The 19,211-nt window shown below is 42.8% G+C and overlaps 1 protein-coding gene across 1 annotated transcript; it reads right to left on the reverse strand.

Moving 5' to 3' along the window:
• Positions 1-5,856: 5,856 nt before the first annotated feature.
• gdf5 (growth differentiation factor 5) lies at positions 5,857-18,609 on the reverse strand. The gene is made up of 2 exons (XM_042498075.2): positions 17,141-18,609; positions 5,857-7,515 (listed from the first exon to the last, which is right to left on the reverse strand). Exons 1-2 carry the CDS (start codon positions 17,973-17,975, stop codon positions 6,527-6,529), a joined length of 1,824 nt encoding a protein of 607 aa, XP_042354009.2. The 5' UTR covers positions 17,976-18,609; the 3' UTR covers positions 5,857-6,526.
• Between the last annotated feature and the right edge of the window lie 602 nt (positions 18,610-19,211).

Genomic DNA, 19,211 nt, shown 5'->3' on the forward strand with positions numbered 1-19,211 from the left:
TCTCACACCTGCAGTTCATCCCAATCAAGCTGCGCTCCGCCTGCTGCCATACTTAAGCCTGGTCAAACCTTCACCTCGTCGACAGTTCATTCCTCTACTTCGGTGGTAACTCAACACGGCCGGCTTTGCTCTTGCTTAGTTTATCTTGGAAATTTTGGAAACTGTTTTTGCCTGTTCCTGGCCACTTGTCTCTCTTTTTTTGCCTCTCTCCTCCTCGCCTTCTTTGCCACTCCAGCCTCAGCCCTGCCGTGCCCAGCCTTCCCCCGTTTTCCCCTCTTCGTTCCCTGTGTTTTTTGTTTTTTTTTGGCCTGCCTCGTGTCCTTTGAATTTCTGCTCCGGATTTTTGCATTTGGATTAGTGACTGTTTTTGTGACTCAATATAAGCAAACTTTAACTACAAGCAGAAGAAAATGCTTAAATTTGTATTTAATATCAAGTTGCCATGACAAGAGGATAGCATCTCTTCAAGTTGACTTTTGTGCCATACATTATCTTTTTTTTTATCATCGTTTATCATGGCATTGCTAATTTAAGAAACAAAACTGCCTGAGAAGGTTTTCTTATGTGAGCAAAAGATTGGTTTAGTTAGAAAAATGTCAAACTGAATATATGAGTTTTTTCCCACCAGAGCTGTAATATTTCACCCAACAAAAGCCAAGCTTCAAGCCATTGTGTTCCTCCTTAAACAATCACATTCCATGATAGGAGGAAAAAACACAGCAGAAAGCATACCGTGAAGTCAATTTCCCAATTATGTTTCATTTCCTGTCGAGCCAGCACACTTTTACACCGTCATAAATCATAGCAAATATCAGTCACCATAAATCATACGTGGAGATTTAAATCAGCTGTTTGTATAATCCGGTGCCTGTATCTCAGATGGGCTAATGTGTGGAAATGTGTGATAATTAAAGCCAGGCGCTCTCTCTGTGGGGAATACTGTTTCCCAATGTGCATTTAACAACACTCAATACCTCCTCCAGCTTCTTACTCTGCTCACAGAGCTGCAGTAGTGCAGATGAACACTTTGACATGACGGTGACTTCAGGTTCACTTTGACCAAAAGTTTGACGGCTCTTTGAAGATTTTTTAAATGCGCCAATTATGTTTTGTTTTTCTACTTTTAGTGAGTGAAATTCATGATGATCTTAAAGATGTTTGCAGAAAGAAACATTTAAAGTTTCTTATGGCATCACAACCAGCCCGTTCTCAATCCGAACATGTCAAATAGCGCCGCTCTGTCAGTGCTTTTGGCGTATGAATGTGACGTTATGAAAGACTGGCCAGATGGCACCAGGTGCGTCAATATGCAACGCACACAGGCAGTGTCACTTGAGAACGCAGATGGATGGACTCAGTAATGTTTGCAAGACATGCTGAAGAATGCCGTCAGGTGATAACACTGCCAGTAACTATTTATAATGTGGGTAGGTAGGTTGATTGGTCCAAAAACAACTGACTTTCATGTGGGAGTCTGGAGTTTGCTTCCTGTGTGGATGTGTTTTATCTTACCACGTATCCCTTTTGCCTCAGCCTAACCAACCTTGGCGCTGGTTGCCATTTGCTGTTGTGTAAACGATGTGCCACCATGTGCATTTGTTGACATCACAGAAATGGCATCCCAGAGTGTAAACAGCTGATGCAGAGATTACCTAAAACATCATAAGTAGACACAGAAGGTCACTGAGAGAGCAGCGCTATGTGACGAGCTGATATGAGAACGTGTTGGTACGACGTGATAAGCATGCACGTTCTCATTCCAAACTAGAACAACAGCGCCGCTTTGACAGTGCTTTTGGCATAAGTGCTTGACACCAAAAGGCACCTTTTGTGTGTGCATGAAACGCCATCAGGTGAGATTGCAGCTGTACAGAACTGATGAAAGTGGACGGCCATACGCCACCTCCTGCATCTGCACAATACACGCACAAGGGCGGCATCACTTGAGAATGCCACCACCCGCCTATAGGGACCTCTGTGCTCCTAATATTATGTCGTTCTCAGCATTTCAACTTGATGCCATCCATTGGCGTATCATGCAGACGTGACAGGTTCTGTATGGCTGCATACGAGTATGATACTGCCGCACCAGATGCTGTCTGATCAACCAGTGGCGTATCAAGCAACATGTTTGGGCAGGTTAAACACAGTAAACAGGGGTTTTAGGAGATAATCATTTTCATTAACCATGTAGTAGGAATATTATCTTTTTCAGAATACTTTGCGCATGTGAACGTAATGGTTAATAAACTCACCTGGATGTATTGATTCAGGTAAATACTAAAGTAAAGTTAATATGTTTGTTAAAGATCTGTTCCGTCTCGATTTTCACAAGGACTTGAAATGTACCAGTGTGTTTAATTATTTATTTATCTATTTATTTATTTTTAAAGACCTTTTTTTGTCATTTCTGCTTTATTGGAAAGAGAGACAAGACAAGTGATGAGACGCAGCAAAGAACCTGGGCCAGACTTGAACTCAAACCTCAATCTCAACGGTTCATGCTCTTCCCAGTGAGCTACTGTGGCGCCCCAAAAAGTTATTTTTTTGTAACATACTGAGAGCAGCAACATTTTTACAGACATTCATGTCAGGATTGACCTTAAATTCTAGAAGTGGGTCTGAGAAAAATTAAAAAGGAAAACTTCTTATCTGTGACTGGCATTTGTTGAACACAGCTAAATTTAGGACTGTCGAGTCAGAGTGAATGGGCTCCTTCCTGAAAAGAATGAGCTGATTGTTAAACAGCACACAAATCAAAAGCGTTATAAATCACTGCCTTTGGACAAATGTTTCATTTAATTCAAAATATAAATCTGAAGCTCTACATCTCTGCTGCGGCACTGTGACTTCAAATATACATTTTTCATGATGTTAATGATAATAGAAGAGGTTCGTGTTGTGAGGACAAATGAGCTGCTCTCGTATTACAACTGTGGTGATATTCCCAAACTCCTGTCTTCAGAGTCAGTCTGAATACATCTCTCCAGACGCTAACTGTAACATTTCCTCACAGGCTCTTTTAATTTTCAATCCAAAATTCCTGTTTTGGAGCGAGCAGCTATAGTCTTTAAAGCAGCTGAAGTGCGGTCCTGCTCAGCCTCTCCCCACCTTCGCCTTGTCGGTTTCGGGTTTTGAGCGAGGGGGTAATACCACTGGCATGCCTCAGCTTTGATTAAAGGAAATGCTTACATCACTCCGTCTCCAAGAGAAACAAGCCATTCGCTCGGTGCAGATGGCTCCATCCAATGGTTGGGAAGCTTTACGAGGGGCAGGCAGGCAGGTGCGCTCGCTGCAGACTGAATGAAACACAGAGAGAAAACTGTTGCTGCTTTTTTGTTACGTAGCAACAATAAAGCCGTGGTTGTCTGTAGAAAACAGGCCATTAGGTTTTGTCTGGTGGAGTCTGGTGGTGTGTTTTACACAGAGGGGCAAAATAAAATTTACTGTTAGCTTTCCGGGCTGTAAAAGGTTAAAAAAAAAAAAAAACTCAACAAAGTGGCCATCTACTGGGACACTTCAACTGTGTTTTCTTTAGAGTTTAATCACCTGAAAATAAGAATTGTTTTGTTTTCGTCACCTCAGAATAAGCCGTTTATTCATACATCATGATGTGTTAAGAGAACTGGATACAGCACTGAATGTGGCGTCGTGTTCATTCCTATGAGAGTTGCTCTGTGGCGAAAAGAAGCCAAATGGTTAAACTCTAGCCACGTGCACATCCAAAAGTAGTAAAGACTAGCTGCTGGACAGGACGCAAAAAAGGTGCAAAAATATAAATAAAGTCTGCACACTAGATAATGCTGTCATGAATTTTATTACCTCCACACGTGTGATGTGTTTCGGTCATGTCTGAAGAAGGGCATTATCTAGTGTGCAGACTTGATTTGTGGTTTTAAACGACTGCTTATAAAATGATCAAGATGATCCGACAATTATCAGCACTACTTCTGCAAAGTGCGACCGGCCTATTCTCATTCTAAAGTTGTAAAATATTGCCGCTTTTGCAGTGATTTCAGCATAAGATTCTGACACCAAAAGCCACTTTTCGCGTCTGTATGATGCACTCCTGGGTGGCGTCCGGTGAAAAACAGCCAGACAGAACTGTTCCCATTGTTATGACATGCCACCGTAATACAAGGAGCACAAAGGTCCCTATAGGCCAGGTGTGAGGGGCGATGGATGGATCCAACACACCCCGGACTTTCATGCGGGAGTCTGATGTTCTCTTCCCATCTGAATGTGATGGGGTTTTATTTATTCACCTTACCAAAGTGCCTCTTTTGCCTAACCCTGTCAGCGTGTGCGTTTGTTGACATCCTGGTGTTGGTTTCCTTGTGCTTTTATTGCGTAAACATAACCACGTGCAGCATCATCCCACCATGTGCTTGTGTTGACATCACGCTCGTGGCATCTTGGAACGTCAACAGAAGATACCGAACGGTACCTTGAGCGTAATATGAAGATGCTAAAGTCCATTGACAAAATAGCAAGTTGTGATGACTTGGGATGAGAATGTGTTGCAACAAATAGAGCATGTGCACTAAAGACTTACAGCGTCCGAGAGCTGCATAGTGCGGCCAAACGGCTGTGAAGTCATTTAATTGTGTTTCCAAATGTTATCAGAACAAATGGATCAAATCCTGAGAAATCCCTGAAATAAGTCATTTTGCTGGGGGTTGTGATCTGCAACATAAGTTTTATTTTTCTGTCTATACCTGCAGGTTCGTCCAACTTTTTAATTTCATCACTTTCCTCAATATCCGACTGTAATTATCCTTTCCTGCAATCAATATCATAATAATAACAATCACGACTGGAAACAAGCTATTGAAAATTCAGCCACTTGATCTTACCAGTGGAGGACCAAATTAATCCATTTTCAAGCGTGAGGATTGAAAAGGAAAACACTGCATTTTGGCAAAAACATTTGTGTTTTGGGAGAAAATTAGCATATAAATGGACAACAGGCACATCTAATATGCTGCAGGAGTGGTTGTGAAGTTTCCATAAACACTTTGGGAAACATTCAAGCTGACCAAAGCCGACCAGTGTGCTCTGAGAAGATGAAACTATGAAGTTCGATCTTGCAGGGAATGTTTGATAGAGATGGAAGATGATGATCACATGAGGAAAACATTATAAATCACCTAACTTTTGGTAACTTTCAACCAAACTTGCAGCAGTTTGTAAAGCTGACTATAAAAACACTTTAAGCCTGTAAAACCTGCATCGTTATCAGTTTTCTTTCATTCAGATGTCTTCTACGAGATGTATGACCCTTTGAAACTTGAGCAAATAGGTTTTTCTTTCCAAAAGAAAGTGAAAATGACCAATTTTGCAGAAAATGTCCTGAAAATTGCAAGAAATTAGAAAAGTTGATAAGAAAATTTAAAAAAAGAGGGTAATAACATTAGAAAATTATCATTAAAACTGGGAAAAATGTCAATTATAATTATAATAACTATATTTAAAATATAAAAATATGTCGTTTACAAATATTTAAAATATTTTTTAAATCATTTTATCCTATATTTTTAGTAATTTTATTTTTGGTAATTTTCTTTTCCTTTTTTTAGCTTATTTTTAGGTTATTTTATTTTATTAACTTTTTTACCATTTTTTTTGCTAATTTTTGGGCCATGTCTTTTTGAGTTGCTTGATTCCTTCTCCCCATGTTTTTGAAATAATTTAAATCAAATTTCTCTGTTTTCAAAAGGTTAAACCAAATCAAACTCAGTCATTCTCTGGTTAAATTGTGATTTGGCATCTGAAAATCTTCTGAATTCCTCTGATAGTTTAGTCTGCAGAGTCTGGGGGGGCAGAGGTTCAGACTGATAGGAGTTTGGAGCTCGGTCAATTAGACATTTTTTATTGAAGAGTAGTTTATGCAACTTTCCCACACTCGGAGCAGGTCAGATTAGTACTTCATCACTGGCCTGTATTTATACATGAGAAATTCTTTACATGCTTCATAAAAAGGTCCTGGATAAGGCACACAAATTACTCTTCATTGTACATCTGAAAGGCACAAAGGCTGATAAGTGCTGCAAAAAAGGGCATGTTTGAGTATAATTCACTAATGTTTCAATAGTATTTCTGTTACAAACTTTTTACACCAATCAGATACGAATCTGAAAACAAAAGCAGTAAAAATTGGTTTAATATGAGCTTTAATCCAAACGTGTCTCTGGTTGTTTGTCTCTCAGATGCGTCTTGCTCATCGCCACCAACATCAACACAAGTTTCAGTGAGTGGGTGTTTAAGAGCATCACCTCCGTGAGTTTGTCCGTCTCTGTTTAGTCTTTAACAGTGTCTAACCGTCTCTGGTATGCAGTCTGAGAGTCCACTTGAGTGTGAAGATTAATGTTCGTTGCAAAGCAGTGAGTTCGGTCACAGTCAGCCCAAGAGCTGTGCTGCTCTCTGTTGATCTTCCCATTTTTGGTTTGATCAGACACATCTGTCTCTCAGAGGGAAGGACAGAAAAAGTGTCTTTCTTTGTCCATCTTTGTCCCGTCTTTCTTTGCTACCTGCAGCCGCACGACTCCACCACCATGTCCTCGTACTGCTTGTAGACGACGTTATTGGCCGAGTCGATGTAGAGAATGCTGATTGGGCTGAGGCGCGTCGGGACGCAGCAGGTAGGAGGCGTCGATTCTGGGTCCATGGAGTTCATCAGAGTCTGTATGATAGCGTGGTTTGTCGGCTCAAGGTGCGAGCGGATAGGGAAGTCGCAGACGCCGTCGCAGTGGAACGCCTCGTACTCCAGCGGCGCGATGATCCAGTCGTCCCAGCCCATCTCCTTGAAGTTCACATGCAGTCGTCTCCGGTGACACCGCGGCCTCGTCTGTGTCTTCACCACCTGATGTTGGGGGAGGGTCTGCGGCTGCAGCGGCGGCTGCTGCTGCTGCTGCTGCAGCGGTTTTTTAGCCCCCCTTGCAGCTGGAGCTCGGCGCATTCGCCGCTGGGTGAACAAGTACTCATAGACGGTTTTGTTGTCATGGCCTGAACGCGCTTTGATCTCGTTATAGAAAAGGTCGCGCTTTTTGCTTTTGCCAAACGCAAGCAAGAACGCCTTTTCCTTGTTGGTCCTGCCGGGTCGGGCGAACCCCAGAGCGCGCAGATCCATGGGGCGACCGCCTCTGTGCTCCAGGGCCTCCAGTTCAAAGCACAGCTGCTGGGAGTGCTGGTTCTGCTGGGTTTTGGAGCCCCTGAAGACTCTCCATACGTCAAACACTTCCCATTTGCTGCCAAATCCACCGAGCGGATCCTCCACGGTCTTCGTCTGGAGCAGGACGGCCTGTTGTTTCCCTGAAGCGCAGGTGTACAGCTTCAGGCACGGGGACGAGACTCCTCCACCCCCTCCGTCAGCGGCTGTGGATCCCGTCGAGGCCCTGCGGGGGTCAGACAGGCGCTTCCTCAGGATGCGCAGCTCTGCCCCCAGGAGCCCGTCTCGTTCCAGAGAGCTGACGTTGAAGTGATACCTCTGCCGCCTCAGCTGGGGCCCTCGCTCATCTGCCAGGGAGGACAGAGACACAGAGACACAAATATCAGCTCCAACTGCCAGAGACGCAAACACACACACATGGGAAGTGTAGAAATAAAAAGTGCAGGTGCAAACCGCCACAGCGAGGAGGGACAGCATGTTTAAAGGCACAAATGGAGGTAAGTACACACGTACGCACGTATGGCTGCACAGACATGAACAGAGGCATGGAAACATGCAAACACACCAGTTCTGCAAAGATTACATTCATCAGTTAATGATGAATATAATCTATATATACTATATATATAATAATAAAAAAAATACCTGAAAAGTAAAAAAAAACAAACAAAAAAAAAACAACAAATAAACAAGGAAATGACATATCCTGTTGAAGTTGAAGTCGTAAGTGAAAAATAAAGATCTGAATATTTTTATTTTTATGCGGCTTAAAGGTGAATTTGTTGTGATTATATGATTTTGTTGGTTTCCACAAACCCTGGTCTTATCTAAAGATGCTCACAATTACATTTTGTTCAAATAAAAATAATCCTGCAAACTGATCATTCTTTGTTGTGCTTACTTTGTTCATCAAACTGAATCAGTTTCCTAAATACTACCGATTAAATACAATAGTTTAATTTAGTCAGATTAACTTGGTTCCATAAAGTTATCTTTGAATCTTTGATTTCATTTGATTTTTCTGTTGAATTCACAAAATTAAATAAAGAACACAAAAGTTTAAGTCAAACTTACAAATAGATGTATAGTAAACATAATGTAAGAACAGTTAAATTTACTCGCCTTTATGGATTTCTTGGACTTTTTTTTTAAAGTAAAATCAACTGATCAGATTTAACAGTGTAATATCTCTTTTGGAGGTAGGCACTAACTTGCACGCACACACACACACACACACACACACACACACACACACAGAGGCACAAAAACATCAGGCAGAATGAGCTGAATGGTGTGGTGTGTAATGTTTTCTTTTGTTGTCAGTGAGGGAAACCAGTGAACTTCCATGTTCAAATGAAATCCAGCAATGAAATCCACTAAAGCACACACACACACACACACACACACACACACTCCAGCAGCAGCAGCAGCAGATCCCTCCACTCTGCTCATTTCTTCTCACGTCATTCCCCTCCTTCCTATCCAGGACTTAAGCATGCATTGAAAAGTACATTAGAACCAGACAGGGCGACCACATCAGCCTGTAAACAGGCCTGTTATTACAGACCTGCAGCTATTTAACTGCCGATAGACAGTTAACCAGCATCTGCTGTAGAGGAAACAAACCGTCGACGACACACACACACACACACACACACACACACACACATCCTGGCACCTCTCTGTGGAAGATCTGATTAAAGCTCAAACTGAGAGGAATTTGATTTTATAAACTGTCACGTACTTTTAAAACAGGAAGGTTGAGAGAGTTGTCCTGCAGTAAATCCATCCGCCTTGAAGGTTAATTTACATTTACATTAGCTTGCATTCATTTGGCAGATGCTGTTGTACAAAGTGATGCACAGGTGAGGTTCAGTCCATGCCACAGTAGGTCAAAAAGTCTTAGAGAGGAATTGCCCCGGCGCTCGTTTCATTTTCCAAATGTCTATAGTTAATCGCGATTAACTGCATTTTTTAATACCATGTTTTCGATTCCATTATTTTGCAATTCAAAACAGATTGAAAGTCTATATTGACGAGATAAAGTGATTCATCCAACAACATTCAACAAAACAAGCAAAAAAAAGGCGTAATGCACAGACCTTAATAACATCACGATGAAGCCGTTGATACTGACAGCATGCTGACAGTTGAAAAAGTTTGATAGAGATGTTGATTCAACAGCCCGTTCTCATTCTGAACTGGTCAGATATCACCGCTTAGTCAGTGATTTTCCTGGTCAAACACTGATGCATAAAGGCAACTATTATGGCAGTATGATATGCCGCCAGGTGGAGTCACTGTATGACAGCTCCTTTGGCGAGATTATGATATGGGAAGAGGCACTGGTCAGGCTGAAACACTGCCAGTAACAACATAAAATGAGGAGTTAAATGCTCCCTATAGGAGTCCAACAAAAACCAGCCCGTCTTGACTCAGTAGTCATTAAACGCTGCTGCTTTTGCAGTCATTTTGACGCACGATCCAGATACCAAAAGCCTCCTTTTGCATCTCCATGATGCACCGCTGGACGGTATCAGCTGAGAATGCAGCTGGTTAAAACGTTGTTATGATATGCCACTGAACAGTGTCAGGTTGAAATGCCACCAGCGATGACGTAATATAAGAAGCACGGAGGTCTAAGGCAGGCGGGATCCAACAAACCCCAAACTTTGACCCAGTAGGTCGGTGTTCGCTTCCTGTCTGAATGTGATGTTTTTTGTCTACACCTTACCATTTGCCTCTTTTTCCCAACCCTAACCATCCGTGCCAGCATGTGCTTTTGTTGACATCCCAGTTGTGCTTTCGTTGCCTGAACATAACCACCTGAAACGTCATCCCACCACGTGCTTTTGTCGACATCACTGTAGCGGTATCCCGGAGCCTCAACAGTAGACGCAGAAGAATGCCTTGAGCGTAATATGTTGACGCAAAAGTCCACTGCACAGCGGCGATATGTGATGATTTGGGATAAGAACGAGCAGAACAAACCTCAGATTTTCACCCACAAATCCGTATTCACTTCTGTGCTCAGCCAAACCATGATGCTTTTCTTCTAAACTTAACCATGTGCTTATGTTGCCTAAACATAAACACAAACCAAATCTAAATTCAGGACGTTTACGAGCCTGTTTATTTTGAAAAAGACTGCATCTAACCAGCAGAAAATGTCAGAAAGTGTATTTTGAAAAGACACATTTCATTTAACAGGCAAAAACTGACACCAATTGCGTCACATGTAGACGTGAACGGCACTGACCAGACGGCAAGCTGGGATGAAAAAGTGTTGGATTCAGCTGTACAATCATATTTCATCTTCGTATACTTTCTTTTTTTACGCCTTTCATCTTTGTATCTTCTGGTTTTTTTTCCTTCTTAAACTGATGTGAAAATCATATAAGCAACATGTGGCAAAATAAAGGAAAGGCCAAAAAGAAAGAAAGAACAGGGCAAGGGAGTTAACGTGAACATGTGAGGGGGAAGAGTTGTGTCAGGCCATCAGTTACACCTCCGCTCGCCCTCTCCACATGTGCAGGAGGTCACCAGCGATTTGCTGAGGACACACTAAACAAATAAAGCCCAAATTAAAAGTACATTAAGCGCTTGAAATGTAAACCTTTAGCAGGGCTAGAAATATTCAGCGCTGCTCATTTAAACATTGTTTTAAACAGTTTTACACCGTAAAGATAACATTACACAGGGGGGCCACCCTACTTGTGGCTGCACGGAGTGTTTATTTACCCTCCTGAGGCCGTATATCACTGAGAGCTGCAGCGCTGCCAGCCAGCGACCAGATGGCTAAACACACACACACACTTACAGAAAGCAAAATGCAACTGCACACAAATGTAAATACACAAGTATGAATGCACACACCAACCACCTACACACACATGCACGTGCACGTGTGTGTAGGTGGTTGGTTTCAAATCCTTCTGTTCAGTGCAGTTCAGTGCTCAGTGACAATTTAAGGTGCAAAATTTATTTCAAATCTTAAAGGTTTCGCACCAGAAAACGTTTTTCCTTATCAATCTGTGGAGTTTAACTATATTAGAGTACTAATGTGAAACCAAAGCAATGACATAAACTACTTTGAAATTATGTATGAAAACATCATTTTCAGGAGGAGCAGGGTTAAAGAGGAGGTTTGAAACTCACTGGGTGTTGACAGGGGTTTCTGTGTATTTATTTGGCTATTTAATATTCATTTATTCCAACTTTATTTTCCTCTTTTTTCTATAAATAATAATGAAAAATCGCTGATTTTTAATATTGAGAATGTGGGTGTACGTATATATTAAATTAATTATAGTATAGGTTTTGATAAATAAGGAAGTTAGTTAATGATAATTCAATGACTTCTGGAGAAAAAGTGGGATTAAATAAGTTTTTAACTTCTTCTCACTCCTTTTTTAAATATGTAAATCGAGTCATTATGTCTTTGACCATTTGTTTTGCTGTATGTTTTTCATTGTCATTTTTTTGTCTGCCTGTTTTTTCATAATAATTTCTCTATTCCTTTTCTTCTGTTCCTTTTTTTCAAATAAATCAAATTTATTAAAATGAAATAAAATCAAGATATTTCTCTCTAATAAGAAAATATTCATGACTCAATAAGAAGCAATCCAAAAATGAAGTTCAAGAGAAAATAAGTTTCAATTTCATATTTTCAGACAGTCAAAAATAACTTTTTCCATCAGTGTTTTGGGAGATTCGTTGAGATTACAACGTAATTATGTGTACATGAAAACTATCAAATTCTTATAATTATAAAAAGACATTTGAGTTGTACTCAACAGAAGGGCGATGTGTGAGACAAAAAAAAACAGAAAATCCTCTCCGGGCGTAAGGTACTGCGTAATACTTCTGCATCGATATCCATCGGATTGCAAAAATACGGACAATCTGTGTCTGACAGCTTGCTTCATGTGGGAGGAGACAGGTAGACACTCGGGGGTTTCTTATCGAAAACCTGCCAGTGAAGGTCATGTTCACAGAGTCAGTTGCCATGGTGACTGACTCAGAGTCAGTTGCCATGGTGACTGACTCACAGTTTGACGAAACGCTCTTTCTGGAACGGATAACCCAGAGTTTCCCTCATCTCAAGGTTAACATACTCAGAGGATGCATTCACACCTGAGCTGTTTGATCCGCTTTAACAGACCCTGGTTCGTTTCCTCGGATAGTCCGGTTCGTTTGGGATGGTGTGAAAGCTCATTTGAACTCTGGTGTGGACCAAACAAGCGAATTCTGGTCCGCTTGAAAACAGGGGGCCTCGGTTTGCTTGTGCTTGTGCGAATGAGGACAAACCGGCCACCGAACTTTATAACAGGAGAAATGTGACGTATTTCCGCCATCTCATAGTTGATCCTGATGAAGGGTCGAGCAGCAGCACAGCAGCACGCTTTTACGTTATTGTCAGCTGTTAAAACAGTCAGATGCTTTTGCTGAGCGACGTTTTTCAAAAGTGAAGTTTATTAAAACAACAGGACAGGAACGTCTGTCTCTAACTGTCCTCTGTGTCATCAGAGTCACTGCAGAGCTCGCTCAGAAACCGCCATATAAAGACCCGAGTAACGACCTCAGCAGGTGACGCAGACATGTGTCTCTGTAGTGTGTCTCTCTAGCATGTCTGTGTAGTGTGTCTCTATAGTGTGTCTCTGTAGCGTGTCTCTGTAGCATGTCTGTGTAGTGTGTCTCTGTAGCGTGCCTCTGCACTGCGTCTCTGTAGCGTGTCTCAGTAGCGTGCCTCTGTAGTGTGTCTCTGTAGTGTGTCTCTGTAGCGTGTCTCTGTAGCGTGTCTCTGTAGTGTGTCTCTGTAGTGTGTCTCTGTAGCGTGTCTCAGTAGCGTGCCTCTGTAGTGTGTCTCTGTAGTGTGTCTCTGTAGCGTGTCTCTGTAGCGTGTCTCTGTAGTGTGTCTCAGTAGTGTGTCTCTGTAGCGTGTCTCAGTAGTGTGTCTCTGTAGCGTGTCTCTGTAGTGTGTCTCAGTAGTGTGTCTCAGTAGCGTGCCTCTGTAGTGTGTCTCTGTAGTGTGTCTCTGTAGCGTGTCTCTGTAGCGTGTCTCTGTAGCGTGTCTCTGTAGCGTGTCTCTGTAGTGTGTCTCAGTAGTGTGTCTCTGTAGCGCGTCTCTGTAGAGCCTCCAGCAGCTGCTGTTTTATAGTTCTTCTGTAGTGGAACATATATGCAGAGTTTATAAAGTTTTGTGATTTTTCTTTTATAATGTATGAGCATAAAAACGAAGCGATTATGATCACGCACCCACAGCGGGCCTGATAACACGTGATCGATGTGCGGTCGAAAGAAAAGCTGCCTAATAACGCTCACAGTCAGTTTGATCATTTCTTTATGAGCTCTTTGACACCAAAGAACAGAAATATAAACTCTCTGTAAGCATGAAAGCGCTGCATGAGCTTCTGTCCGTCACATCATCAGATTTCTCCTCGTGAGTCCTGATGACGCAGGAGGACGAACGCAAAAACTGTCCAATCAGCAGTCACCTGTCAGCCAGCGAAACCTCGTGTTTGCTCCTCTTGGTCAGTCTGACAAGAACTGGATTATTGTGCGTGAAAACCACCAGAGTTTACACATAACGTGCTTTCTGGAATACCCCTGAAGCACCCTGGATTATCAAACAAAAACACAGTGAGACGCTCACAGATCTACCACAGCGTCTGTGGGCGGATCTTTTATTTAGATTATTTAGAAGCTGCAGTAGACTCAGCACGCCACGCGGTGATTAGCTGTGCTGCTGAGCTTATAGAGCCTGTTGTAGTCAGAACAAGGGGCGTGCCGCAGTAATTAAGAGAGACAATTGGGACCAGGTGTGAGACCACAGCTGATGTGAGATGTCTGCAAGAGCTGTGAGAAGGACAGATGGTGGAGTGTCCACTTTTTCCAGTTATTGTCCAAGAGTTTAATGTCTGCAAATAAACTGGCAATGGGGAGTGGACACAACGGAGAGTGAGCTGACCGAGAGACGGACGACACATCAACCAGGACGGCGAGGAAACAGGTAGGCCACCGTCCCTTAAATATCTACAGGCACCCAAGCCCTGGATGAGTGTTTGCAAAGTCAGGGGTGTTCAACCTGCGGCTTCAGACCCACATGATGCCCTTTATACCCTCTGCAGTGGTCTCTGTCACTTTAATTAGAATAATAACAATAATAATAATAATAATCTTTTTTATATGGCAGCTTTAATGTTCGTGTTGTCTTAACTTTTTGTATTCACCACTTGTCCTAAGGATCAAAATGACCCGCCTTCACTAAAGCCCTAAAATAAAGCAGCTTGATTGAATTTTAAATCTATTTTGTATTCAGAAACAACCTGCCATTCATCACAAACTTTGTGAGTATTGATGTTTTCCTTCTTCACAGTGCAGAAAGACTGCATTCAATTAGTGTAAATCCAGTAATTTTAATTACAACACACTTGTCGTAATTGTTTTCTTTACTTAGGGGTTTATTATTATTATTGCTAAAGGTACTGCAAAAGTGTAAACATATTTTTAGCAAGATATATTACTTATATAGACTAAGAAAGTATAAGAAAGTAGTTAAAAAGTAATTTTGAATGCATTTTATGATTTTGGAAACAGTCTTTATCAACATGCTGGGCTGGGCGATAAAACAATAACGATATCAGTAGTGAAATAACTTTTCCTCGATTGAAATATGACACGTCGATAGAATGTTGATAGAATGTCGATAGAATGCATTCCAACCATGTTTTGACGGACAACACGGACAATCAATGATAGTAAGAATAGCCCGCGGAGAACCAAATGCATTGAAGGACTTTGACTCTCGAACAGCTGAGTGTTTGACAGCCACAGCATTTCATCTATATCTCCAGCTACATATTTAGTGTACAGATCAGCATCAATCTGGAGTGACGTGTGGACGTTGGTTTGATTAATTGTGTTTGCGTTCACTGCCCTATCTGCAAAGTTTAAGTACCAAAAGATCATAAATAGCTCTATGCAGAACAGCCACCTTGTGGTTAAACATTGGATACTCACCAATTAGCGATGTTGATCGGCTAATTAAGTATGTGTGTTTGTTGACGTCCTGGTGTTGGTTGCCGTGTGCTTTTGTTACCTAAACAAAACCACATGCAGCACCGTCCCACCATGTTTATGTGTTGACATCACGGTAGCTGCATCCCAGAACGTCAACAGCAGCCGCAGAAGGATACCAACAGTGTAATATGTAGACGCAGAAGTCCACTGACAAAGCGGCAACATGTGACGACTTGGGAACAGAACATGCTTTTCTGTCTGACATTGCTTTTAGTTTATCATGCAGACTCAACGGTGGCTTTTGGTGTCAGGAACTTGCCGAAATCACTGTAAAAGCGGCGGTATTTGACGACTTTGGAGTGAGAACGGGCTGCACAGCTACATATTTAACGCACAGATTAGCATCAATCTTCTCGCACACTGGAGTGACAAGTAGATGTGCGATTCGCCTCCTGCAGCTTTGAAATCAGATGCAGCACAGTTACGAATAACAGCATCATCTCGGTTCCCGTCATCCCCTCTGTGTGTGTGTATTTCAGCAGCTGACCCTCCTGACTCCCCTCCAGATGCTCTCTTACCTCATGGACCCCGAACACAGACATGTCCACATTTAGACAATCACAGTCCCGTTTCCTGCACCTCCCTCTTTTAGTAACCTGCAGTAACTGGTGTTTGACCTCCAGTCTGCTCCTTCTGATCTGCCAGCCCAGAAATCACACATCATCTCCCCCCTGGTCCCGAAAAACTCGCCTCTTACCCTGCATCCTGCACCAACTCCTGTTGTGTCACTTCTTTTGCCAATTTTTGTAATAAATGCAATCAGCACCACTTTTTCTCTACAGTGAGTCAAACTCCAGATTACATCGCTTCCCAAAATTAATTTCAAACCTGAGGGAAATAAAGATTAGGTGATGTACTACTTCACAGTTGCACACAAGTCTGTAATGCTGCCAAAATGAGCTCAAAGACTGTAACATGGGCTTCCATTTATGCTGAGACAGCGGAAAAGTGATGCAAGGTTTATGTGTGAAAGGATGCAGCAGTATTCCAAATATTTAACACTTAGGGACTGTTTGGCAGATTCTACACAGTTGTCATTCTTCATTTTTTTGATAATTTTGGCTGTGTTCATGCATATGACATACATTTAGGCAAGATTGTGTATTTTCGTTTAATCTTTGAATTTCCAGCTCAGCACCTACAATAAGTCTAAAATACACTAAGGTCAAAAAATTAAGGTAAAAATTGTTCAGTTGAAACCCATTCAAACTGACATTTTTGATCCCACAGCCATCAAAGCAGAAAAACAGGACTTGTATTATTTCTGGGTGTCATTCTGGACTTTTGACTCTGAATTTGTCATTTTGACTATTTTCCACCTGATGAGGTCATTTTGACCATATTTGGCATATGGAGGAAATACATGCTATTTCCACTAGGTGACCTGTCACAGTCAATGTAGCTGCTGATCACTGACATATCCCAGGATGTCATCATCAATAATAAATAAATCTACTTAGCATGAAGTATATTAAATTTTTTTCATCTAAAAACATAATGCAAGCAACTGATCTGATTATTAAAGGAGGCTAATAAAACTTAAATTTGTATTTAAAAATGTAATAATAAAAATATTGATACCTGGCGTTTGTGTATCTATATTACAGCAAACAATATTATAATAATAATATAATATCACTTTTTTTCACTTAAGACTAAACACACTGTGGCACATTTTGTGCTTAGTCGAAATAAATGTTTGCTCTGTTTGGGGGATTAAACGTGATTTTAAAGCCACAGGCTGCTTGTCTGGAAGTCTGTGTGACAGAATGTGTGATTCAGAGACTCGCAGAACTTCAGGAAAACTTCTCACAGAAACAAGCAACAAGAAAATGTGTCAGCAGAAGCGTGAAGAGCGAGAGAAGCTGGCGGAGAGCTGGTTGTCCTTACCTTGTCCTTTATCCACGAAGCTGGTGATGATGTTGGCCAGCCCCGCCTCGTGCAGCGCGCTGCTGTTCAGGTCCCCGGTGGAAAGAGACCAGTACAGCGACAGCATGTAGTCGTGAGGAGTGACCAGCGGCTGCTTGTGATGCGCCTCCCGGTCGCTCAGTTTCTGCGCCTTGCCGCTGGCTCCCCGCTGCGCCTGCGGAGTCGAGCTCTGCTGCTTTTGAGCGCCGGCGGCACTTTGCGCGGGCCCGGTGCGTACTGGAGCTGTTGCCTTGGAGGCAACTTTGGCTATTTTTTTCCCCGGTGAGCCGCCTCCAGCAGTCCCGAGTCCTTTCCCTGCTGCATGCGCGCTTTGAGCCGCGGGAGCTTTAGTGTGAGCATTCCCGCCGGGTGGCCAGGAGCGCACGGCCTCTTTGCGCCCTAAGCTGACCGCTCTGTCGCGTTGTTGCTGCTGCGGCTGTGCGCGGTTCACCGGCGCGGCCCCGCTGCGCTGTGGCGAGGACGCAGATGCCGCAAGTTTGCTTTTAATAACAGTCGCTTCGCCTTTTATTAACGGCGGGCCCGCGCGGATCCGCGTAATCCTCGCCGGACTCACCGGTGAGGGTTTCCACGTCACCGGTTGCCTGCCCGCGCTTGGTGAAGACGCACCGATTCCTCTGCCGGTTCTCCCGTGGGCTTGCTCTCCTCCGCCGCCGCCTGCCGCGCGATCCGCTGCCTCTCCAAGCCGGTGTTGGTGGTGCTCGGTCGGTCTGGTCCGGCTGAGGGAACCGAGGACGGGATGCAGGTGAATGAGAGTCCAGCAGCTCAGCAGAAGACAGAGACGCTTCAAAACTTTCATCCTAAAGCTCTTTAGCCTTTTGCCAGGCCGACATCGTAATAAAGCGCAGCGCGTTCAGAATTAATTGAATAAAAAAAGAAGCAGCAGTCCCGTTTGGTCCGAGTCTTTCATCCTCTGAGTCCTCTCTGCGCTCTGCCAGAGGTGAAATGAATAAAAAGCGCTTCTCCCTTCTGAAACAGCCTATAGACATATGCAGAGTCGTAAAAGCAAAGATGTGGACTGTAACTGAGTTTTATAAGTTGGAGAAAAACATCCTGCAAACCCTTATTCTCCCATCCGTCATCTGTCAGAACCATAGTGCTGCAGAGATCCCGTTAAAAGTGCAGAAATCCAAAAAAAGGCTGAGCAGAGGTGGAACCTGCGTTAAACTCTCCACGGCACGATTCTGCTGGATATCTTGTAAGAAACTTCTTTAAATCCCACTTTTTTTTCCAAGAGAGGCAAGAATGGCGTAATGCCGCTGCCTCCATTTTTTTCTCTTTCCCTTCAAAGTTTGAACTCCGTCCAGTGAAAATATTTCACTCACACACCAACCTGCAGGTGCTCGAAAAAATCCTCCAACAAACCTGAGCGCAGGAATTGGAAACGGAATTCCAGAAAGCTGTTTTAATTACCCCGTGATGTCATGCTGTCCAAACTCATTTAACAGCAATATTTCTTCTCAAATCTTCCTCCCCTCTTTCCACCAATGACTCACTCGAGCTGTAACACAAAATGACCCCCCCAACACACACACACACACACACACACACACACACGCTCATACACGCATACACACACGCATACACACACCCTCACCAAAAGAAAAAGGAGAAAGAAAAACTTTGCATTATGTCACTTTAAGTGAGCAGTTTTTTTTAGGCTTCCCCTTTGTTCAAACAAAGGGGTGAGAGAGAGAGCTGTCAGGTGATGTCAGGGTAACCCACTGTCTCACACACACACACACACACACGTAAGTTGTTCTTATTGTTATTATCATCACCCATGGTTATCCAGCCTGTTCTCACTCCAAACTCTTCAAATACGTTCTCTCAGTCAGCGCTTTCAGCGTACGAGCCTGACGGCAAAACGTACCTTCCACGTTCAACCAGAATCCGGCATCAGATGAAGACGCATTTGGACAGGTCCCACAACCAAACGGCTTTCATGCAGGAGACTGGATTTTTCATGTGTCTGTTTTGCCTAAACCTAACCATCCGTCACTTTGTTGCCTAATCCCAGTCATCATGACCGTCA

This window comes from Plectropomus leopardus, chromosome 2, assembly GCF_026936395.1.
Source record: "Plectropomus leopardus strain MGB_pleo_1.0 chromosome 2, ASM2693639v1, whole genome shotgun sequence".
Lineage (NCBI taxonomy): Eukaryota > Metazoa > Chordata > Actinopteri > Perciformes > Serranidae > Plectropomus > Plectropomus leopardus.

Bases quoted from the DNA above. Each gene is read 5' to 3' on its own strand.
- gdf5 (XM_042498075.2), bottom strand. From the start codon at position 17,975: ATGAAAGTTTTGAAGCGTCTCTGTCTTCTGCTGAGCTGCTGGACTCTC. The intron at 7,516-17,140 runs GTAAGGACAACC...CCTCCCTGGCAG, and splicing joins CTTCGTGGATAAAGGACAAG to ATGAGCGAGGGCCCCAGCTG.